Source organism: Kogia breviceps, chromosome 12, assembly GCF_026419965.1.
Source record: "Kogia breviceps isolate mKogBre1 chromosome 12, mKogBre1 haplotype 1, whole genome shotgun sequence".
NCBI lineage: Eukaryota > Metazoa > Chordata > Mammalia > Artiodactyla > Physeteridae > Kogia > Kogia breviceps.
In genome coordinates, this window is record NC_081321.1 from 36,024,266 (window position 1) to 36,048,619 (window position 24,354).

At 43.2% G+C, this 24,354-nt stretch overlaps 1 protein-coding gene across 9 annotated transcripts in view; it reads left to right on the forward strand.

The window, feature by feature from the left end:
• ANO6 (anoctamin 6) overlaps nt 1-24,354 on the forward strand; it is a 203,784-nt gene that overhangs the window by 43,065 nt on the left and 136,365 nt on the right. For 6 of the 9 annotated variants that reach the window (XM_059081597.2, XM_067009134.1, XM_067009137.1 and 3 more), the window contains exon 2: nt 3,028-3,087. The exons of the other annotated variants lie outside the window; for them this stretch is intronic. In XM_059081597.2, the coding sequence (XP_058937580.1) occupies nt 3,028-3,087 (60 nt within the window). The remainder of the gene's footprint in view (nt 1-3,027; nt 3,088-24,354) is intronic. 9 annotated transcript variants of the gene reach the window in all.

The following is a 24,354-nucleotide window of genomic DNA, read 5'->3' on the forward strand; positions in this document are numbered from 1 at the left end:
GATCACAGATCACCGTAACAAATATAACAATAATGAAATAGTTTAAAATATTGTGAGAATTACCAAAATGTGACACAGAGACATGAAGTGACCAAATGCTGTTGGAAAAGTGGTGCCAATAGACTTGCTCGATGCAGAGTTGCCATAAGCCTTTAATTTGAAAAAAAAAAAAAAAAAAAAAAAAAAAACCACAGTATCCACAAAGTGCAGTAAAGTGAAGTGCAGTAAAATGAGGAATGCCTGTACTGTGTTAGTGTACTAGGGCTTCCATATAAAATACTAGACTGGGAGGGTTAAACAACAGAATTTATTTTCTCACAGTTCTGCAGCCTGGAAGTCCAAGGTCAGGGTGTCAACAGATTTGGTTTCTTCTGAGGCCTCTCTCCTTGGCTTGTGGACACCACCTTGCCGCTGTGTCCTCACATGGTCTTTCCTCTGTGTGTGAACATCCTGAGGTCTCTCTGTGTGTCCATATTTCCTCCTCTTCTAAGGGCTCCCATCAGATTGGATTAGGGCCCACTCCAACAGCCTCATTTTAACTCATCAGCTCTTGAGAGGCCCGTTTCCAAATATACTCACATTCTGAGGTACCAGGAGTTAGGGCTTCTACATATGCATTTTGAGGAGACATATTTCAGCCCATAATATCTATTTAAAATAACATTCATTTGTTTTAAATTATATATAGAGAGACTAGTACAGAGAAGAAACTAGAAATAGCCTTCCTAGTTAATGCCTATTATTTAACAGCAGTGGGGTGGTATGTACTTGAAAAGTTAATTCAGACTGTATTGAGGGTATAAAAGGAAGAATGACACTCTCCTAGCCCCCTTCTCCTACGCTAAGGCAGCTTCTTTAAATACATTTACATGCATGTTTACATACTCTGTTTAGCTCTAAACAGAGTCCAGGAGACTTTTTTCCTCCTGTCTTCATGTATCCTATGAAATACATATTTCTGGGTCTGCACATGCTCTGGATTGGCCTTCTTTTAAATGGCTACATAGTATTCCATTGTGTATGTACGAGATTTTAATTTAACTAGTCACTTATTAATGGGCATTTAGATTGTTTCCAGCCTCCTCAGCACCCCCACCAGCATTATAAACTATGGAGATGCATTTCTTTTTAATACCCATTGTGGAAAGAGTAGTAATGGGCCACCTAATAAAAATAAACTGGCGTCTGATTTTGGTGACGGCAGCCGCTGTTTTTCACCTTCCTGTCTCTTGGTTCGTACTGGAGTTGTTGTTGTGAAAGGTGTTTGTCTTTCTTGCCCTCCAGTCCCTGACCATATGCCTGCATAATGTGAAGGAAGGGCCTCCCTGGGTGGCCTTAGGTCCTCTCCTTACAGCGGTCCTTCCTCCTCAGGAAGAAAGGCTTCCAAATCAGCAGGCATAGACTTTTTAGTTAAGCAAAATCGTCTTTCTTGTAAGCATTGCTGTTTCCTTGTCCACACCGACATCCTTTCTGGCTGCTTCGACCCTTTGGAGAGGGGCAAGCTTCCTAATGGCATGCAAGCATTCTTACCGCTAATCAAGATTTACAGCTGAGACCAGGACGCCCAGCCGCTCATTGGATTTGCAGACCCTCTAAGCTAACAGCAGCAGCTCCAAGATTAAGTGCAGTGCAGGGGCCCCAGCCCTTTTGTCCAGGCCGTTCCTCCTTCTCCAGGCCCAGCCTCTTAGTCACAGGTATCATCTGGCGTTATTTTATAAGCTGCGTCACCGTGCAGATGTTCTTTTCTGAAGAATTACTTTCATTTTTGACTCATTTCAGGAAATGAGGCAGTCGATCAGAGGTGTTCTTCATTTCCAGACCTCCGGAGAGTTCCTTTTCTCCTGGGATTTCTAACCACATGTGGGCAGTGCTTTATTTACCCAGATGTGACAAGTAACAGTAATGAACAGCCCTCATCTTAAGGAGCCCTTACTTCCCTGAAGAATCTCATGTGAGGGCCCAGAGGTGGCTTATGCTCTTATTAACGTAAATATTTCTGAGGCTTTGGTTTCATGACGCTTGTAGACATGCTGTGTGTATGAGTTTGGTGCAGGCAAAATATAATTTAGCAACAGATTTAAAAGGTAGTCCGGAGTGTTTCTAATTACTGTTTGATTAGTTCACTATTGCCTAATAAGTGGATTTAAGTAAACCTTTGGGGGTAGGGAATATAATGTTCATATTACAGTCAACCATGCAAATCATATTCTAAGTATTGCAGAGAACACACCATGGAGTCACTTTATAGAAGTAGTCCTTGGAATTTTGAATTTAGAACTGAGGGCATTTTGGAGTGGACATTTTCTACCTGTCATGCATCAACATGAATTATGCACATGTCCAAATCAACCCTACTGTGTGTTACAACTCTATATAAAATCCATCGGGGGCTTTTGGCACTCAATTCTCTTTTTAATTTGACCTAAGAATTCTGATTCTTATGGGAGAAACTGGCTTTTCTTTCCTTCCTTTTCCCATCTTTCACTGGCCATATAGGAAACTGAAGTCGTGAGAGGGCCTAGAACAGTGGTTCTCAACCTGGGCTGCACCACAGAATCAGCTTGGGAACTTTCAAAAATACCAATGCCTGGGTCCCATCTCCCCAGAGAGTCTCGCCTAATTGTGCACTAAGGGTTGACAACCATAGGCTTGAGAGCTCATCTCAGCCTGTGGTTCTCAGCCTGGGCTGCAGGCTAGCATCACCTGGAAAGCTATTGCCCAAAACACTGCTGCCCCACCAATTAAAACCACGTTTTGGGGGGAAGGATCCAGGATTTTTAGAATGATCCCAGATGATTTCTGATGCACAGCAAGGGTTAAGGTCAACTGACATAATCTAACCGTTGCATATCATAGATAAGGAAAAGGAGGACTAGAAAGATCAAACGGCTTGCTCAAGGTCAGATCCTGGTTGTTGCAAAAGCAGGTCTGGGACTCAAGTCTGATACCTCTGACTGGTCTTTCTGCTGTCTACCTGGCCCCCTCATATTTGTTTGTTGTATTTATTGATGCCTCCTCATCCTTCAGGTGATGTTCCTGCCTCCAAGAGGCCTTTAATGGCTCCTGCCACTCTCCCATCCAGCTTGGGTAAGATGTCCTTCCCTTATATTTGAACCAACCTCCTTCCCCTTCCCCATGGACTGTTAGCTCTAGAAGGACAAGGCCCATATCCTTTCAGTAACTTGCTGGCAGGTAATGGGGACCTAGATAATGTTTGTTGAATTGAAATTCCCTAACTTTTTATTCACCAATTAGCTCTACATGGATTACTAAAAATAATCCACTCCTTTTGAAAGTAGCCACCTCCTAGAGAAATGGAAATAAAAACAAAAATAAACAAATGGGACCTAATGAAACTTAAAAGCTTTTGCACAGCAAAGGAAACCATAAACAAGACCAAAAGACAACCCTCAGAATGGGAGAAAATATTTGCAAATGAAGCAACTGACAAAGGATTAATCTCCAAAATCTACAAGCAGCTCATGCAGCTCAATATCAAAAAAAACAAACAACCCAATCCAAAAATGGGCAGAAGACCTAAACAGACATTACTCCAAAGAAGATATACAGATTGCCAACAAACACATGAAAGAATGCTCAACATCATTAATCATTAGAGAAATGCAAATCAAAACTACAATGAGATATAATCTCACACCAGTCAGAATGGCCATCATCAAAAAATCTACAAACAATAAATGCTGGAGAGGGTGTGGAGAAAAGGGAACCCTCTTGCACTGCTGGTGGGAATGTAAGTTGATACAGCCACTATGGAGAACAGTATGGAGGTTCCTTACAAAACTAAAAATAGAACTACCATATGACCCAGCACTGGGCATATACCCCGAGAAAACCATAATTCAAAAAGAGTCATGTACCAAAATGTTCATTGCAGCTCTATTTACAATAGCCAGGACATGGAAGCAATCTAAGTGTCCATCATAGGATGAATGGATAAAGAAGATGTGGCACATATATACAATGGAATATTACTCAGCCATAAAAAGAAACAAAATTGAGTTATTTGTAGTGAGGTGGATGGACCTAGAGTCTGTCATACAGAGTGAAGTAAGTCAGAAAGAGAAAAACAAATACCGTATGCTAACACATATATATGGAATCTAAGAAAAAAAAAAGGTCATGAAGAACCTAGGGGCAAGATGGGAATGGAGACACAGACCTACTAGAGAATGGACTTGAGGATATGGGGAGGGGGAAGGGTAAGCTGTGACAAAGTGAGAGAGTGGCATGGACATATATACACTACCCAGTGTAAAATAGATAGCTAGTGGGAAGCAGCTGCGTAGCACAGGGAGATCAGCTCAGTGCTTTGTGGCCATCTAGAGGTGTGGGATAGGGAGGGAGGGAGACGCAAGAGGGAAGAGATATGGGAACATGTGTATATGTATAACTGTTCACTTTGTTATAAAGCAGAAACTGACACACCATTGTAAAGCAATTATACTTCAATAAAGGTGTTAAAAAAAAAAAAAAGTAGCTTCTGAGAGCAAATGTTATTGTTACCTGTCAACCATTCACTGTGCTATGGGTCAATATCTCATACACAAGGAATTCCCACCCTTGCCTTCCAGGAGAGAGAGTTGGAGGGGGGAAGTTTATCAAGGGAATTTTGATGACAAAATAATGAAAGCAAGATTTCTGTGACTTTACATGTTGCTCAGGGTATTTATAATATCCAGGGACTTCCGAATAACATACTTACAAGTGTGTGTGGCGTCAGTGAAAGGGGGCATGTGGCATTATCTTAAGATAAAATGAAAGTGCTCTTTCATAAAAATATGTTTTAAGGACTAAATTATTTCCTTTATCATAATGCATATATAACTGAGCAGCCACATCCACTAGCATAGCTGAATTAAATCCTTTAGCTTCTCAGGATTAATATGTTAACATCTTTTCAATTGAGTAAAGAACTATTGGGAGATCAAGATGGCAGAGTAGGAGGATGGTAGAACTCACCTCCCCATGTAAGCACAGCAAAAATTACATCTACAAGTAGAACAACTCTCACAAAAAACCAACCAGACAGTGGCAGAAGATCTCTTAAATGACCAGAGCTGAAGGAAAGATCCCATGTAACTGAATAGGACAAAAACAAAAACAAAAAAGGCATCAGGATGGGACCAGCACCCGTGGGGGGATCTGTAAAGAAGGGAGTGTCCACACAGGCAGGCCCTTGCTTTATGAAACTCCCCTGTCTGCTGGGAGGCCCACTGGGACAGATAGGGAGCTGGAGGGGCCTGGACTCTGCTCATGTGGCATGTGACATGCTGGCTTGCTAGCAGTTAGAGCAGAGAGAGACCAGCCTTGACGCTGACTACTGCCACCTTGCTGCACTTCCAAGCCTGAAATGCACACCGGGCAGGGCTGCTAGTATGTGCTAAAGTGCTGAAACTGCAGTGAAGGGACCTTGGGGGAGGACTTGGTCTAGCAGCTTGGAGACAAGCTGGAGGGCCTGAAGTGTGGTCCATTGTTAGTGCATGTAGGGTGGGACGTGGGTCCACCAACGGAACCCCACTGTCAGCTTGCTAACAGCAGGGCACGGCTCCGGTGGTGCAGGCTTTGTGAGCGTGTACAGGGTTGGGGTGGGGCTGATATCTGAGCTGATTATCAGCGCTCCAACAGTGGGGCCAGATCTGGGCAGCAGTGGACTTTGTTGGCGTGCACACGTGGTGGTTGGTGGAGTCACAGAATCCCATGTCCTCAGTGGACAGCCCCTGGATAGGAGTATGCAGCAGTCCCTTTCTCAGCAGGAATGCTGTAGTTAAGCCCACCTCACACCACAGCTTGGAGCTGGATCTGGGGTGAATAGGTCCAGGAAGAGGCCTGCCATAGAGGCAGCACAGGTCCCAGGCCACAGCACAACCACCTCAATTCCTGCAGCCACGATGCTCCGGCCTCCTCCACCAGCTTAGTACTAGGTCTGGGATGAATACAACAGAGAAAGGAATGTGACCTTGGGCTGCTTCTGGGCAAAATCTTGGACACCTGCATGGGTAGCGCATAGGTTTGTGGTGACCACAATGGGTCTCACTTGATTCAGGGCTCACTTCCTTGGGGGCAGAGCATATACTTAAGTACAATGGAGCTTTATTGAACCTGACCCTCAGGACTTCTACTGCAACAAGTGGGGAGCAGACCTCACCACTGACAGGGCTGTGACAGCTATGGAGCAAAGAGGAGGCATCACCCAACACCCAGTGCAGGATCTGGACACCAGAATAGCAGTCAGCTGCCTATCAAGGGGATAGTGTCCAGCACACTGAGGAAAGATGTGGCAGGCATTCATACCAAAAACAGCCCTAGCACCAAAAATATTGGACTCACAGCCTGCACAGGAATGCTCCCACATAAAAACAGACCTTCAAGAACAAAGTAGATAACTATTTCTCTTAAATTCATAGAGACAGAGAAATGTAAGTAATGTAAATATAAGAAATGTAAGTAAATGAAAAAGCAAAGGAACTACTCACAATTAAAAGAACAAGAGAAATCCCCTGAAAGAACAAACTCAGTGTACTTGACCCTGAGTTCAAAAAGGAGGTAATAAAAATGCTAAAGGAATTAAGAAAGAAATGCAGGTCACTGTAACAAGAAACTAGAAACTAGAATTAGGAAGCAATCAAAATTAGACAGTTCAATTGCCAAGATAAAAACTGATCTAAAAGCAATGAATAGCAGACTAAATAACACAGAAGAATGAATAAGTGATCTGGTAGGTAGAATAATGGAAATCACCCAACAGAATAGCAGACAGAAAGAAAAATGAAAAAAAAAAAAGCAACATATGAGATTTATAATATAAAGCACACCAATCTATGCATAATAGAGGTTCCAGAAGAAAAAGAAAGAGAGAAGGGGGTTGAAAATGTATTTGAAGAAATGGTGGCTGAAAACTTCCCAAACCTAAAGAAGGAAACAGATATCCAGGTATAGGAAGCACAGAGGTCCCAAACAAGATGAACCCAAAGAGACCCACACCAAGACATATCATAATTAAAATGGCAAAAGTTAAAGATTCTAAAAGCACTAAGAGAAAAGAGTCAGTCACGAGGGAACCCCTATAAGGCTATCAGATGATTTCTCTACAGAAACTTAGCAGGCCAGAAGGGAGTGGAATGATATATTCAAAGTCCTGAAAGGGAAAAACTTGCAACCTGGGATACTCTGCCTAGGAAGATTATCATTTAGCATAGAAGGAGAGATAAAGAATTTCTCAGACAAGCAAAAACTAAAAGAATGCAGCAATACTAAACCTAACCTAAAGGAAATATTGGAAGGTCTTCTCTAAGTAGAAAAGCCCTGGCTGCTTCCCCATTTTTGAGCTGTTACCATTTCACAGACACAGGGATCCCCTGGGTTGCTGGCTGGGAGAATCCTGAAGGAGGGCTTGCCATGTGATGAGGCATCCATGGAAACAGAGCCTTGATGTTCTAGATGAACTGAAGGATCCTATTACAGATAACTACGTAGTCTGAGTACACTTATGGGGAAGGAATGTTATCTCAGAGCATTTTTCATTCATCGTGAGTCACAGAAGCCCCTGCACTTTCTTTTGGAGCTGGCGCTTATCTTAGCAGCCCAGGACATGGTCGGACACTCCCTCCTAACTGAAATTCTTTCTTTCCTTGGCTTCTGTGATGCTTCTCCATCTTGATTCTGTTCACAACTCACTTTTTTTTTCTGTCACCTTTGCTGGATCCGTCTCTCCCCATTCCTGGCCCCTAAACTTTGCAGCGCTGAGGGCTTTGTTCTCTGACCTCTTCCCCATCTTAATGTACTCCATAGGTGCTCTCCTTCATTTCCAGGGCCTTAAATACCTTAAACCTACATGTTGATGATTTCATATGCTTACCTCTAGTCCCCATCTCTCCCTTGCTTTCCAGCTAGCAGCCTGTTTTATCTCGTTACTTGGTTGTCTAATAGACATCTCAAACTTAACAGGTCCAAAACCCAAGTCTTGATTTCTTTTCTAACCCTGCACTTCTTCCATTGTTTCTCATCTCAGCAACGACTCTACCCAGTTGCTCAGCCACGAACCTGGAGTCATCCTTGATCCCTGTCTTTCTCTCCCACCTCATATTCGAGCCATTATCATCCATCCCAAATCCAAGTGCTCCTAATCTCCCACCCCCACTCCTAAATCCAAGCCCAGGCCACCACCAAGTCTTCTGGGACTTCTGCAGCCACTTCCTAAGTGAGCCTCTGCTAGGTACCTCTTGCTTCAAGTTCACACAACAGTCATAGTGATCCTTCTGTGTTAGACTTTTTTTCTTTTCTTTTCTTTTTTTTTTTTTTTTTTTTTTTTTTTGCGGTACGCGGGCCTCTCCTGTTGCGGAGCACAGGCCCCGGATGCGCAGGCTCAGCGGCCATGGCTCACGGGCCCAGCTGCTCCGCGGCATGTGGGATCTTCCCGGACCGGGGCACGAACCCGTGTCCCCTGCGTCGGCAGGCGGACTCTCAACCACTGTGCCACCAGGGAAGCCCTGTGTTAGACTTTTATACGACCTGCAGTGGACTCCCTACAAATGGTATACAGTTCGAACTCTCAGCCCTGTTGTGTACTTAAGGCCCTTGCTAACTCTCTGTCCCCATCTCTTCCCACCCTGCCTGTCTCTTGAGGTGCCCCAGACATACCGGCCTCTCTCTGTGCCCTGACATGCTGTCCCCCACTGCCAAGAAGATTGTCCATATCTTCCTCTCCATCTCTTCTCACCTCCCAGCCCCTTCCTGTCTAGGATTCCTACTCCTGTACTTCATTTAGTTCTCCCTCAAATGCCACCCCCTCTGAGCCGGCCCCCTGACTCATCTAAAATATCACTGTTACTCTCTGTCCCCTTCACGTGCTTTATTTGTTTTCAACGCATTTCTCCCCACCTGAAATTAGTATATGAGTATTTGTTTATTGCCTCTGTCCCCTGGTGGATTGTAAGCTCCCTAAGGATGTTGTGCTGGTGTTTAATACATATTTTCTGAACGACTGAAGGAATAAGGGAATTAATGTTCTGGTACCGCTATATTAAAAATTAAAGAGCCAAATATCTTCCTACACCCTAATATCCCTGTCTTTCACCCCATTTCTCTGCCCCTCTTTAAGGCAGAATTTCTAAATTGTCTAGATGTACTGTAGCTTTTTATTACTCATTTTCTCTTCACTCTGACAGTCTGATATCTTTCCCCATCACTCTTGTGAAATTTCTCAGGGTCATTCAAGTCCTCTGTGTTGCTGCCTCCAATGGATGCATTCCTATCCTGTCTTACTAGATCTCTGAGTAGCTTTAGCACAGTTTTCCATTCTGCTCTTGAAATTCCCTCCTAACTTGGCTTCCGCCGTCCCTAATGGCCATTCCTTATTCCTTTGCAGGCATTTCCTTCTTTGGGGGACCTCTGAATGTGGAGAGTTCTTCAGGATATGGCTTAGGCCCTCTTCAGGCTCATCTGTTCCCAGGGCTTTACATGCTATCAATGAGCTGATGACTCCCCATTGTATGTATATGTCCAATAGTGACCTTTTCTGACCTCCAGACCCCACATCTGACTGCCTCCTTGACGTCTCTTTGGATGTCTCATGCTCATGGAGGAACTCTTGTTTCGCTTCTGTATCCCATCTCCCTGAATCTGCCTTTCCACATCTCATCTTGGCCGTCTTAGTAAATGGCACCACCATCTTGCCAGTTTCCAAAGTCAGAAACTTGGGTATCATCCTTTGTTTCTCCTTCGCCCCAGTACTTTTAGTTCTTCCTTTAAAATATATTTTGAATTTGTCTTCTCTATCTCTACTACCACTGTCTTAGGCCAACTCTTTTTTTTTTTTTTTTTGCATAGCTAAATTATATAGATTCGTGGGGAGGGGAAGTGGGGGGAGGATTCAGTGGCCTGAGAAGCCTCCTGAGAAGCTTGTCCTCTTGTTTCATCGTCACAATATGATGAGGAAATGGAGGTTCAGAGAGGTTGCACATGTGCCCAAGGTCACAGCGTGAGGGGAAGGCAGGACTTGTATCTGCTCTGCCACACTCTGAGCCCTCACAAGCATCACCTCTCAGGTCTTTGCACCAACACTGGGTTTGCCAAATGAAAAACCTCTTCCCCTCCATGAGCTGCCACTTGAAAGGAAGCCACACGGGCCCCAAGGTGGGGTCTCAGGGAGCCCTGTGGGAGCTGTTTGGGGCTCAAGCCCTTCTTTGGACCTCTGCTCACTGCCAATCCAGGGAGCAAGTGCCATCTTCAGGAAACAGGTGGGGGCTGGTGCTGATGACAGCATGACTCATTGTTAGTAGGTTTTCAATGAGGGGGTCTCAGCAGTGTGTAGTAACTGGTCTGTTGTTGCTGCTCTTGCCACAGCAGAGTGCCCTAAAATGCTGTGATGCCACAAACTGCCTATCTGGCAGTGCGTGTGTCATATCCCCCTGCCTCCTCCTCAGCCTCATTTTATTCCCCAGCCTCTAACTTCTTCAGCTCTTCAGTTACACTGACCGCCTTTAACCATGTCCTTCAATACACCAAGGGTTCAGAACCCTTGGCTTGTCCTCCCCGCCACCCCTCCCCCCAGCAATGTTCTTTCTTTAGTCCTGCACGGCCAAGTCTGTCTCATCCTTCAGGTCTCAACTTAAATATCATCCGCCAGGGAGCCTCCTCTGACCGCACTGCCCAAAATACTTGCTTCTCTTATTCTGTATCATAACCACCTTATTTCCTTATCACTAAGCAGAATCAATTATTTTAAAAGGATTTATGTTTAGTTGTTATTATAGAATATAAGTTCCCTGAAAAGGGACTTTTTCTGCTTTATTTGCTATTGTGTCTCTGCATCTAGCATGACGCTGACACATAGTAGGTGCTGGAACAGGGATTTTTTTTAAAAATTAAATTTAATTTTTTTAACTTCTTTATTGGAGTATAATTGCTTTACAATGGTGTGTTAGTTTCTGCTTTATAACAAAGTGAACAGTTATACATATACACATGTTCCCATATCTCTTCCCTCTTGCGTCTCCCTCCCTTCCACCCTCCCTATCCCACAACTCTAGGTGGTCACAAAGCACCGAGCTGATCTCCCTGTGCCATGCGGCTGCTTCCCACTAGCTATCTATTCTACGTTTGGTAGTGTATATATGTCCATGCCACTCTCTCACTTTGTCACAGCTTACCCTTCCCCCTCCCTGTGTCCTCAAGTCCATTCTCTATGTCTGCGTCTTTATTCCTGTCCTGCCCCTACGTTCTTCAGAACCATATTTTTTTTTTTTAAGAATCCATATATATGTGTTAGCATACGGTATTTGTTTTTCTCTTTCTAACTTACTTCACTCTGACAGTCTCTAGGTCCATCCACCTCACTACAAATAACTCAATTTTGTTTCTTTTTGTGGCTGAGTAATATTCCATTGTATATATGTGCCACATCTTCTTTATGCATTCATCTGTTGATGGACACTTAGGTTGCTTCCATGTCCTGGCTATTGTAAATAGAGCTGCGATGAACATTTTGGTACATGACTCTTTTTGAATTATGGTTTTCTCAAGGTATATGCCCAGTAGTGGGATTGCTGGGTCGTATGGTAGTTCTATTTTGTAGTTTTTTAAGGAACCTCCATACTGTTCTCCATAGTGTCTGTATCAATTTACATTCCCACCAGCAGTGCAAGAGTGTTCCCTTTTCTCCACACCCTCTCCAGCATTTATTGTTTCTAGATTTTTTGATGATGGCCATTCTGACCGGTGTGAGATGATATCTCATTGTAGTTTTAATTTGCATTTCTCTAATGATTAATGATGTTGAGCATCCTTTCATGTGTTTGTTGGCAATCTGTATATCTTCTTTGGAGTAATGTCTGTTTAGGTCTTCTGCCCATTTTTGGATTGGGTTGTTTGTTTTTTTGATATTGAGCTGCATGAGCTGCTTGTAGATTTTGGAGATTAATCCTTTGTCAGTTGCTTCATTTGCAAATATTTTCTCCCATTCTGAGGGTTGTCTTTTGGTCTTGTTTATGGTTTCCTTTGCTGTGCAAAAGCTTTTAAGTTTCATTAGGTCCCATTTGTTTATTTTTGTTTTTATTTCCATTTCTCTAGGAGTTGGGTCAAAAAGGATCTTGCTGTGATTTATGTCATGGAGTGTGGAACAGGGATTATTAATGTTGATACATGTCATGTCATATCATGAGATGTTTAACATGAGTTCCCGCCCCCATTTTTTTTAAAAAGGGAAAAAATTAAGCTTTTATTTTTGTCAAAGTTGTGTATAATTATAACATTTTATCTAATTAGAAAATTATTACTTCGAGATTTGTTATGAAAAACAGCAGCATCTCCCCTTTCATTTTCTGTTCTCCAGAGGCATGTGTTTTCAACTTTAGCTGATTATTTTAGTAATTACTTCTATATCTTTAATTAAGATACTGTGTTGTTACTTATCTATTTTTTTTTTAGTTTGAGGAGTTATCTATTGCTGAAAATGTGAGTATTTAGCTCCCTTTCATCTACCCCTGCCCCTCTCCCCTCCTCACACAAACTCTTCCACCCCCTCCGCTCTCAACTGTAATTGTATTTTAATTTTGGTGAGATCAATATGCAGTGTTTACTGTATTATAACTGTGTAATACTATCTACAGAAGAGCCCTGTAGTATCGTTTGATTGCTTTTCCTCTCAAGACAGACTACCCAGCAGATATTGATTTTTTTTAATCTCTTAATTTTTGATGTACTTATGAATAGTCAACCTCAGACTCTACCCCAGCTGTAAATCTTCTCTCTAAATTACTCAACCACATAGAGAATCTACCAGATTCATATTTTGGGGTAAATTCCTCCAGAGCCTTGTGATCTCTCTGTGTCGGTTGCTTTCTCGGCCCCCAAACAGCTAGGGCTTCCCCTTTGCTGCCCTTCTGAGGTCTCCTTTTGCCTACCCTGTTTTGGAGCCATCAGTCTCTGGAACTATGACTTATTCTTTGTTGGTTTACTTCCTCATTTTGGTGGAGCACATTCTCCGGTTTCTTATGAAAAATGGGTGTGAGGGGTAATTTTTTGAGACTTGCAGGTCTGACATCACCTTTGTTCTCCACTGGCTTTTAATTGATGGCTTAACTAAGTTTATAATTCTAAGGTAGAAATCACCTGTCCTCAGAATTTTTGAAGCTTCTGCCATCCATAGTTGCTCTTGAGAAGTTCCTGTCATTCTGACTTAAAATCCTTCATGTGAGAAATCTTTCTCTGGAAGTTCCATATTGATTTACCTTTGTGTAGGTCTATCTGCATTTTATACGCTGGAAACTCGGTTGGCCTTTTTACTATGGAAACCCCATTTTTCCACATCCGCACTCCTGTCCTTTCTTTAAAGGGAAAAAACAATGTCCTTTAGTTCTGGGGTAAAGATGTCCTTTGATTGTAGAAATTGCAATGTCTTCCCCTCCATTTTCTTTGACCATGAACACTCTTGTTATTTTGATATTTGCTGTCCTGAATTGGCCCTCAATCTCTCCGTCTTTCCTGTTTTCCATCTCTGTCATCCTGTTCAACTTTCTTGGACATTCCTGAATTGTATCTTTCAAGCCACCTATTGAATTTTTAATCTGCCTTCATTTTAATTTCTATGAGCTCTTTTATTCTCTATTTCTCTCTCTTTCTTTAATAACATCTTATCCTTATTTCATGGATGTGCTTTTCTCAGATCTCTGAAGGTGCTAGAATTTTTATTTTTGTTTTTTTAAATTTCTTCCTGTGATATTTTTCTCTTCTCTAAGTTGCTTTGCTGTTTCTCTGTTAGGTTCTTACCTTAATATCTGGAAAGTCTTGCTGTTCCCTCCTGTTTTAGATTAGCTTTGATAGTGGATGGGGTTTGGCAATTCTGGGCTTCACGCTAGGGGGACCTGGCTGGGCTGTTTTTGTTTTGTTTAGGAAATCCTGTTGTTAGTACCTTTAGGTCTTTTTTTTTTTTTTTTTTTCTGATTCCCCAGAGAAAATACGACTAGTCAGAAAGCTAAGTAGAAGACTGGGGGCCTCTCCACTCAGCAGTAATTTTTTGTGTAATCTCTTCAGTATGGAATCCCCTTCCCCAACTATGCCTAGACTCCTTCAGTCCAAAGATCCTTTATTGGCTTTTTTCAGGGAATACATTTCCAGTCTTCTCCTAGGTGGGGCCTGGGGTTTTGGAGGCAATCACTTGCCTTCAAGGAGTGAGGGAGAGTATTGGTGGGGGGGGTCTTAAACATTTTTTTTTAAAGTTATTTTTTAAATGTGGACCATTTTAAAATTCTTTATGGAATTTGTTACAATATTGCGTCTGTTTTATGTTTTGGTTTTTTGGCAGCGAGGCATGTGGCAGCTTAGCTCCCCGACCAGGGATCCAACGTGCACCCCTTGCATTGGAAGGTGAAGTCTTAACCACTGGACTGCTAGGGAAGTCCCATGGGGGGTCTTAAACTTCTTAAACAGACTTTCAGCCATTTCTCTGCCCCACCTTCCCCACCATTTCCAGAGGAACCTGTTGCCATCACCCTCAGCCTCTTGGGGGTTTATAATTTAAATGCAGTTGCTTCCAGGTGGTCCTAGTTTGGGAGTGAGCTTCTCCAGTCTGTTCAGCCATTTGCCATTGGTCTATTTGCTCTCCATCTTCCAAAATTGCGTTACTATCTCTAATTCTATTCTCTTTGTCTTTATCTCTTTATGTTCTTGGATTTGAGGAGGGAGCAGAATTGAATGCATGTGTTTAGTACTTCTTTAAATAGTTGTTGTTTATGATGCATTTGATCACACTTGTGAAGCAGATTTCTACATAAGCTCTGAATCTCCATTTTCACCAAATTCAATTCTTTCCTTATCTACAGTCAGGGTGGGGTGGAGTGTGGTAGAAAGTCCTCTGGACCAGGAGTTAGGAGACTTGGGGTCTATTCCCATATTTGCTGCAAACCACTTAATCCCAAGTATTCTCATCATGATTTCCTCATCTAGAGGGCCAGGGAAGTGAAATAGATAATTTTAAGGTCTCTTTGTATCCATAGGTTGGTTTTATCTCTAAATAAATAATCATGTGTAACTGAACACCAAATTTGGAAACAAAATTGCAGCGGCCAACTGAAGAAATGCAAAATGTCAGCGTCTTCTTGTATTTGTCAGTCAGTCTCTGTAACTGACACCTTTAAAGTCTCAAGTAAAATTGCAGCCCATATTCCATGAACAAGAAACTGTTAAACGGTTAAAAATTCTGATTTTTTTTTCCCCCCCTCTGGGCTATTTTCAGCTGTTAGCAGTTCAGCTTCAAAGCCTGCTTGGATTCATGTTCTCATAACTACACAAAGTGTTCATTTTGATCCAGAGAGACAGGGAGATAATATAGAAAGAGGTCTATTTTTTCCCTTCTACCCTCTGGCAGGGATGGCTATCTAGGTTGTACCCCACTGGGAAATGTGTCCTTCCCATCCAAGCCATGTGTGACTAGATAATAGCCCATCTATGTTTCCTCTCTCCTCCGTGTTGCTGTTCCTCAGTTAGATGGATGGACGGAGTGGACGTTGCGTGTCACTGTGGTTTTGACTGGCAAGTGTGACCACCACCCAGTGTGCTCAGCACTGGTCAGTACAGTGACTAAGGAGAAAGTGTGATCTGTGAGGCCAGTGACTTGTGGCTCAGAGACAAAGGGGAGGTTTCTTAGAGCAATGAGAGCCACCCCTCCCCCATTTACTAGGACAGAATGTCCGTGGGGTGGGGCGTAGGAGTCATTTTGTCAAAGTTCTCTAGGTTATTGTGAAACATTTGATTCTGCTACTGACTCTGGGGAACTGTTGTCTCGGGAGCAGGAGGCCAAAACGAAAAGCAGTGTCTTGAGCATTTGCAGAGCTCAGGAAAAAATCATCAGAACAGAAACTGAACCCCACGCAGCTAGCCAGCTCTCATCAATCACAGAAATGATTTCCAACTCTCACTGCTTTCCTCATGTTCTTATTTCATACCCTTTTCCCTCATTCTTAGTAGGTCATCTTCTTAAACCAGAGAGGAAATGGAAACCGTCAGGGGATACTGCCTCAACTTCTTTTCTCTCCTTCTCTTAAAAAGAAAAAATATATATGTGTGTGTGTGTGTGTGTGTGTGTGTGTGTATAAACACATATATGTGTGTGTGTAATGCACATGTAAATTTTTGTTTACACTCATCTTTGCTTTTCTGATTGAGGTTAACCCCTCTACCTATGCCTCTCTCCATCAGTGATCCGTCCTACGTATTTTTCTTTCACCCTTGTCCATCAATATGTGACATGTGTGTATGAATAGGTAATATACATCATGTGAATACATATTTAATCTTACAAAACAAAGCACAACAAACAAAAATATACCTTCCTCATCTCTATGGCCATCCTAGGTTCTGCTGTATCTAATTCATTCATTCATTATTCAGTCAGTCAATATTTATTAGGGTCAGCTGTGTGCAGAGACCTTGGCTGGGCGCTGAGGGTCTACATCAGACTAAATAGACATAACCCCTGCTCTCATCATGCTTCAGTCTGCTTTTAACTGGGCTTTAAAAATTATTGTTCTTATTTTACCCCGCTACAGAAACAACACATGCTTGTTGTCATAAATTTGAAAGTTGATTCTTTTTTTTTTTTTTTTTTTTTCTGTACGCGGGCCTCTCACTGCTGTGGCCTCTCCCGTTGCGGAGCACAGGCTCCGGACGCGCAGGCTCAGCGGCCATGGCTCACGGGCCCAGTCGCTCTGCGGCATGTGGGATCTTCCCGGACCGGGGCACGAACCCGTGTCCCCTGCATCGGCAGGCGGGCTCTCAACCACTGCGCCACCAGGGAAGCCCCTGAAAGTTGATTCTTAATAGAAAGCCACTAAAGGGTTTAAATCAGAAAAGTACTGGGTCAGGACTGAGTTTTCAGAGGTCACTTTGGCTGCTGAAGGGAGAAAGGATTGGGGGGGACGGGTGAAAGTTGCTGGCAGGTCAGGAGATTAGTGCTATGGTCCAAATAAGGCTGCTGGGGGCTTGGCAGTGTAAGGTGAGAGAGGAGGACAGAATCAAGAAATACAGAGCACTGTAGGATGGTGAATGTTGGCTGTGGGGATGAGAGGGAGACGGGAGTCTAGGAGAACACCCAGGTTTCTGGCTTGACGAGCTGAGTAGACGGTGGTGCCATTTACTGAAATAGGAAATAATGGAGAAAGAATAGAGGGGTGTGTGTGTGTGTGTGTGTGTGTGTACACGTGTGTGCATGTGCATGTGTAAACATAAGTCCTTTGTGGAGCACTGCATTTGAGATGCCTGGGAGGTTTCCAAGTGGAAGTGTCACATAGGCAGTTGGATGTATAAATCTGGTGTTCAAAAAAGACATCTGAAATAGAACGATGCACTTGGAAGCTTTAGCCTAAAGGTGTTAACAGATGCCATGGGGTAGATTACAGAGGGGTGGGCCTCGGGTAGAGCCCTGAATATTTTTAGAAGTAAAGGTTCAGTTAGGAAGGAGGCGCCAACAGAGAGGAGACCAGCAAGATGGAAGAACCTCCAAGAAAGGAAAGCAAGGGAAGAGAGTCTTCACAAGAAGTCATGGTCACATGTGTCTATAATTGTTGAGATGTCAAATAAGGCAAAAAAACACACCAGACATTAGATTTATCTGTGTGCAACTCATGCATGACCTTAGCTGGAGCTGGGTGCTGGGTCATAGAGGCTGAATCCCTATCGGAGGGCTGCCAGCTCACCTAGAGCCCTGGGAGTAGTAGCAAGGATTTTGGACTATGTTATAATGCAATAGATGCAGTGGAAAAGGCTGGTAAACTTGTTGTGCTTCCTTTTATGAAAGCTTCTTATCTTTATTGTTTTATTCTGATTACCAAAGCAGTATGTACTCACTATAAAAATTCTAAACATTAAAAAATATGACTGAGGGCTTCCCCGGTGGCGCAGTGGTTGAGAGTCCGCCTGCCGATGCGGGGGGGGTGCGGGTTCGTGCCCCAGTCCGGGAGGATCCCACATGCCGCGGAGCGGCTGGGCCCGTGAGCCATGGCCGCTGGGCCTGTGCGTCCGGGGCCTGTGCTCCGCGACGGGCGAGGCCACGGCGGTGAGAGGCCCGCTTACCGCAAAAAAAAAAAAAAAAAAAAAAAAAAAAAAAGACTGAGATTAAACTCCATAATCACATTCCCTCATTTATCACCACTGTTAATAAGTTGAGGCACATCCTTCAAGATTTTTCTGTGCATGTGCTACCACATACACGCACTTTTACACATTTACTTTTAAAAAACTGGGCTTATTGCTATATAGTCTGCTAAAGCTTGTATTCTTATCTGTATATTTTAGACATCTGGCTATAGACAGCAGATGTCCAGTATTCTGTTATGCTGCAGTATTCTCTGGATATTTGAGTTTTATTTAGACATTTTTGCTCTCTCCCATAATGCTACTCTGAACAAACTTGTGCATATTGCATATTTCTTTCATATGTGTACAGGAATTTCTGTGGAATAAGTTCCTAAAGTGGAATTGTGGGGACAAAGAGTGTGCACATTTGACATTTTTTTTTTTTTTTTTTTTTTTTTTTTTTTGCGGTATGCGGGCCTCTCACTGTTGTGGCCTCTCCCGTTGCGGAGCACAGGCTCCGGACGCGCAGGCTCAGCGGCCATGGCTCACGGGCTTAGTTGCTCCGCGGCATGTGGGATCTTCCCGGACCGGGGCACGAACCCGTGTCTCCTGCATCGGCAGGCGGATTCTCAACCACTGCGCCACCAGGGAAGCCCACATTTGACATTTTGATCCCGCTTATACTGCCCAAGGAGAGGGGCTTTTTTTTTTTTTTTTTTTTCAAGATGGAAGAATTTTGAGCATGAAAAATGTCAATAAGGGGCAAATGAAGAGTCGATTGAAGTTGTGGGGAAAAATGCTAAATGTTCAATCATGAGAAGGCCACTGGGAATGGAAACCAAGGCATGGGAGGGGGCTCTAGTCTGGGCAGGGTGGACAGGGTGCAGGGGTCGGGGAAGGGCAAGGTCTTCAGCTACTCTGCATGCCCAGAGCCTTGCCCTGTGCCGGCACGTGGCAGGTACTCAAAAATACTTGTTGGTTGAATGAATAAATGAATGTAGTTTGGTTGATTTGGCAATGGAACTTAGTGATTTTCCATCTTGAAAGCATCTAGTTTTCTACTTTCTCTACAAAATAGAGGGTTAAGATTTCCTACTGAAATTGGTGAAGGAGGAGTTGGAGATTTGAAAGCCCCTTCTAGCTTAGTGACCCAGATGCCCAGGTCAGACAGGACTCCTGGTCTAGGCATCTCTTACCTTCCTCTCCAATCAGCCTGTTGAGTCTAAGGCCTTAAAATCACTGGACTTCATCTAATTCTGTTCTTTCCCACTACTACCATCATTATGTTAGTTCCAGTCTGGATTTTCCTGTCAGAGCCGCCTCTTAGATGGTCTCCTGTTTCTTCAGGGCTCCTATTAGGGGCAGCCTCCTCCAAACCCAGCCAGGCTGGCTCGGGAGTCTCTTTTTCTGCGCCCCAGCGCTGTGCAGGCATCTGTTTTCACTGGACGTCACGTGTATGTTTATTTACCTAAAGCCTTTACATACCAATGTCTTCATGGCTATTTTCTTTTCTTTTTTTTTTTTGCCATACGCGGGTTTCTCACTGTTGTGGCCTCTCCCATTGCGGAGCACAGGCTCCGGACACGCAGGCTCAGCGGCCATGGCTCACGGGCCCAGCTGCTCTGCGGCATGTGGGATCTTCCCGGACCGGGGCACGAACCCGTGTCCCCTGCATCGGCAGGCGGACTCTCAACCACTGCGCCACCAGGGAAGCCCTTCATGGCTATTTTTACATCTCCAAGACCAGCTGTAGTGCTTAGCTCACGTTGCATGCTAAATAAATGATAGGTATTATTGTTTTTTTAAATTAAATTTATTTATTTATTTTTGGCTGCACTGGGCCTTTGTTGCTGCACACAGGCTTTCTCTAGTTGCGGTGAGCGGGGGCTCCTCTTTGTTGCGGTGCGCGGTCTTCTTATTGTGGTGGTTTCTTTTGTTGCGGAGCACGGGCTCTAGGCCTGCGGGCTTCAGTAGCTGTGCACACGGACTCAGTAGTTGTGGCTCGCGGGCTCTAGAGCACAGGCTCAGTAGTTGTGGCGCACGTGCTCAGTTGCTCCGCGGCATGTGGGATCTTCCCGGACCAGGGCTCGACCCCGTGTCCCCTGCATTGGCAGGAGGATTCTTAACCACTGTGCCACCAGGGAAGTCCCAATGATAGGTGTTATTTTGTGTGAAATAATAAACTTATATAAACTTATATTTACATAAACTTGGTACAGGGACAGGAAGGACCAGGACAAAAGCAGGCATGAGATAAACTCACAAAGGACCAGTAACTTAAGACATCTGATCCTGGAACAAATCTCAGGATTAGTATTCACTGCTTAGGGAGAGGCAGTCATTTGTACTATGATTTCTGCAATTAGCACGTTAACTCTTTTAAATATTTTGAGAAAATTTAAATACTTTGCATCTCCAACGTGATTTCGCTAGGTTCAGATGATCTGTTTATTTTGGAAATCTCAAGTTAAGAACTACTTTGTGGTATTTTCTAGAGTAGATATGCCTGAACTGCCTTAACTGCCTCTGGCCAGCTGGAGGATAATCACATGACTGAAGTCCCTGATGGAATTCCAAAAGAAATGGCTTTCTCACCCATTGAAAGAGCTCCCAAATTGGGATAGGATGTTCCTGTTTGGATCTGCCTGCCTCTGCCTGCCTCCTCTGTCACCATACCACCCCCGCCATCTGCTGGGGAGAGTAGTAGGAGGTCCTTACTAGCTGGCAACTGAACTAGTACTTCAAGTTACACAATCAGAGCATAATGAAAGATGAGACATGAAGAGATGGTTATTTTTCTGTGGAGCGGATAGCATGGGTTCAGACCTTCTAAAGCATTATATTTACAGCTAAGAAACTCTGTGCTCAGAAGACTAAGAATAATGGTTTGGAGTTATCCACATCCCTGGGACCATCTTAGAGGGACACTTGTCACGAGGGCTGCAGTCCTGTAGAAAGAGATCAGCACCCTAGGGCACAGGGCCAGATGCTTCATGCTGTGATTCCCCTCTTCACATCCAAAATCTGAGCTTCCCTCAAACAGCCACCTATTAATAGCACATGACCCTTGCCACTCTTTTAGCAGAAGGGAACGACTGGGACTGGGGACACGGTCTGGGTGCCCCACTTCTGAGCAGCCCCACTTCTGAGCAGCCCCCTGAGGCTCCTGGGCTATTGAAAGGTGAAGGAGGACGAGGATAAGGCTTGTGTTGCTGGGATTGCCCTTTATTTTCTCACCCCGTTTTTTCCTGTTTTCTCATCCCACGGTGGCAGCACCGTGGGCTGTTCGAATGGGAATTTAAATCACTTTCACGGTGTAGGCATTCAGTTCTATGTGGCCTAAGATAATATCCTGAACCATTTAAAACTGATTCATTTGGAAGGAATTTTTGTTGTCTCAGTCCGTTATTTAACTGATGGCTTGAAAAATGTATCCACACACTCAAAATTTAAGTAATGGGCCTGCGTTAGAAATGTCTAAATATTAATACAGTAGAGGATGCATAAAAATGGGATTTACATTGAGTTTTCCTCATTTTCAGTATTGGACTGAATTTACATACACTTTCCTAATTTTTGATACAACAGAACATTTATTAGACTGCTGTCAGCATTTTTATTTCTTGACATACTCCAAAGGCTATACTCCTCTTTAGAAATTGAAAGGAGCTTCAGGAAGGTTCAAAAATAACGTTTTTTTCCCCTCTCACTCTGTAATGCTTATGGCTAAGACTTATCTTGTGTGTACTGTGTTCAGGTACCGTGCTGAGCACTTTACATGCCGCTGACCATCTCTTCTTGCAAACAACCCTGAGAGGGAGTACAGTCAGCCCCATTTTTCAGTGTAGACTCTGAGGCAGAGAAAGGTTGAATAAGCTGCCTGAGGTCGCAGTTAGGAAGTGATGGGTCTGGGGTCTGAATTCAGGTCTGTCTGACTCCAGCAGCCAGCCTTCGAGAAGTCAGGCATCCATTTGGCCATTCAGCAGAGAATTGCAGAGTGCCTGCCTTGGCCCGGGAACTATCCTAGGTGTTTGGGATTCAGCTACAAACAAGGCAAAAATCTCTTCCCACATAGAACTCACATAATATATGAGTAAGTAATTATTAGTTAAATGCTAAAGGAAAGTACAGCAGGGCAAGGTGACAGAGAACAGGGGCTCTGCTCTGGGACTGAGTAAGCTAGGATTTGAGGGGGAAGCATCTCCGAGGCTGGGATATTGAACAGAGACTTGAATATTGCAGGAGAGCAAGCTACCCAAGGCCAGTGTAATAGAGTAGGTACAAGCATAGCCTATGGGCTCCTGGGTTCAAATTAGGATTCTCCTGCTCATGAGCTGTGTGATCTTGGGCAAAATACTTGGCTTCTCTATGCCTCTTCATCGGTGATATAAAGGAAACTACAATACTTATCTTTACCTTATAGGGCAGTTGTGAGGATGAGATGGGTTTATATATAAAAAGAATTTAGCTATGAAACAGGCACTGGAGCCTATTAAGCCTATTAAGTATTATCTGTTATTATCTAGGCCCTATGGGAATGGTGAGAAGTAGCTGGTTTCTGGGTAGATTTTGAAAATTCAACTGATGGGATTTATTGAGGAACTGAATATGGAGGTATGAGGGAAAGGGGTCAGGGACAATCCCAACAATTTTGGTCTGATTGATTTGGTGGATTTGGGGGCCACTTACCCAGATGGGGAGGACCTGGGGTGTAGCAAGTCTTTTTGGAGGGGGAGAAGGCAGAGTGCAGGGGAGAAGTCAAGAACTTTGGTTTGAGCATGTTAAGGCTGAGATGTTTCTTGACATGTTCATGTTTTGTATGTGTTCACTGTAGAAAATTTGAAAAACATAGACAAGCATTAAAATAAAAACGCCTGATATTCTGCCACCCGTTATCTTTTGCTTAAGTTTATTTTCACCTCCACACAAATTTTAAATCATGCAGTATATATAGGGTTTTTTGGTTTGTTTTATATCCTCTTCAGTTTATTGGAAAATGGCTCATGGCAAAGGGGAGAGTTAAAGTACAGGCAAGGTGATAAAAGCCTTAGCACCACAAGAGCACTCCACGCTCACCAGCACCGACGGGGGTTATGGACTTCAGAGAGGTTTCTACTAAGGAGGGTAGAGCACGACACAGACCTTGTTTCTGCTCATCTAAGAACCCCCAGCCCCTGCTGCCTGGTACTGCCTTATCCACAATTCTTAGCAGACTTTTTTTAACTACTCTTTTTTTCTCATTGAGGTAAAAGACACATAACCTAAAGTTTACCATTTTGTAACCACTTTTAAGTGTACGGTTCAGTGGCATAAAATATACTCACATTGTTGTGCAACCATCATCCCCATCCATCTCCAGAACTTGTTCATCTTGCAAAACCGAAACTCTGCACCCATTAAACAATGACTCCCTATTCCTCCCTCCCCCAGCCTCCAGCAGCCACCATTCTACTTTCTGTCTCTCTGAATTTGACTACGCAGGGACCTCATGTAAGTGGACTCATATAGTATTTGGCCTTTTATGACTGACTGATTTCACTTAGCCTAACGTCCTTGGGATTCACCCATGTTGTCAGGTGTCAGAATTTGCTTTCTAAGGCTAAATAATATTCCATTGTCTGTTTTGTTTATCCATTCATCCGTAGATGGAACACTTGTATGGCTCCTACCTCTTGGCTATTGTGAATAATGCTGCTATGAACATAGGTGGACAAATATTTGAGTTCCTGTTTTCAATTATTTTGGGTATATACTATAATCTAGTTTTATAATCTACTTTTTCACATTAAAACACATTGTTAAAATTTTCCTCATCATGAATATTCCCTACAAAATTAATTTAAATAATTGCATTATGTACTATCATATAACTGTATCCTAGTTGATTTAAGAAAGCAAGTATTGTTTCCTAGAAACAGAATTATAAATTCAAAGGGTATGACTAATATTAAAACTCTTGCTACGTTTGTCAAATTGCTACCCAGAAATTTACACAACCTGACACTGGCAATATCTGTACGTGTTCCCTGCATCTTTGCTAATATTAGGTATTAATAACTATTTTCTGTCAATTTGATAGTTAAAAATGATATATCAATTCTGGTTTTCCTTTTATGCAAATTTAGGGTTCACTTTCTAGGTTAGAGTTTATTTGTAGTTGATTACTGGTTTGCTAAACTTACTCAGCTTGTGAGATGTTGAGAAGAGATAGACGTCTAGGGGTCCCTCCTTAGTCTTGCATTCTAAGGCAATCTCAAGCTTTTTGCT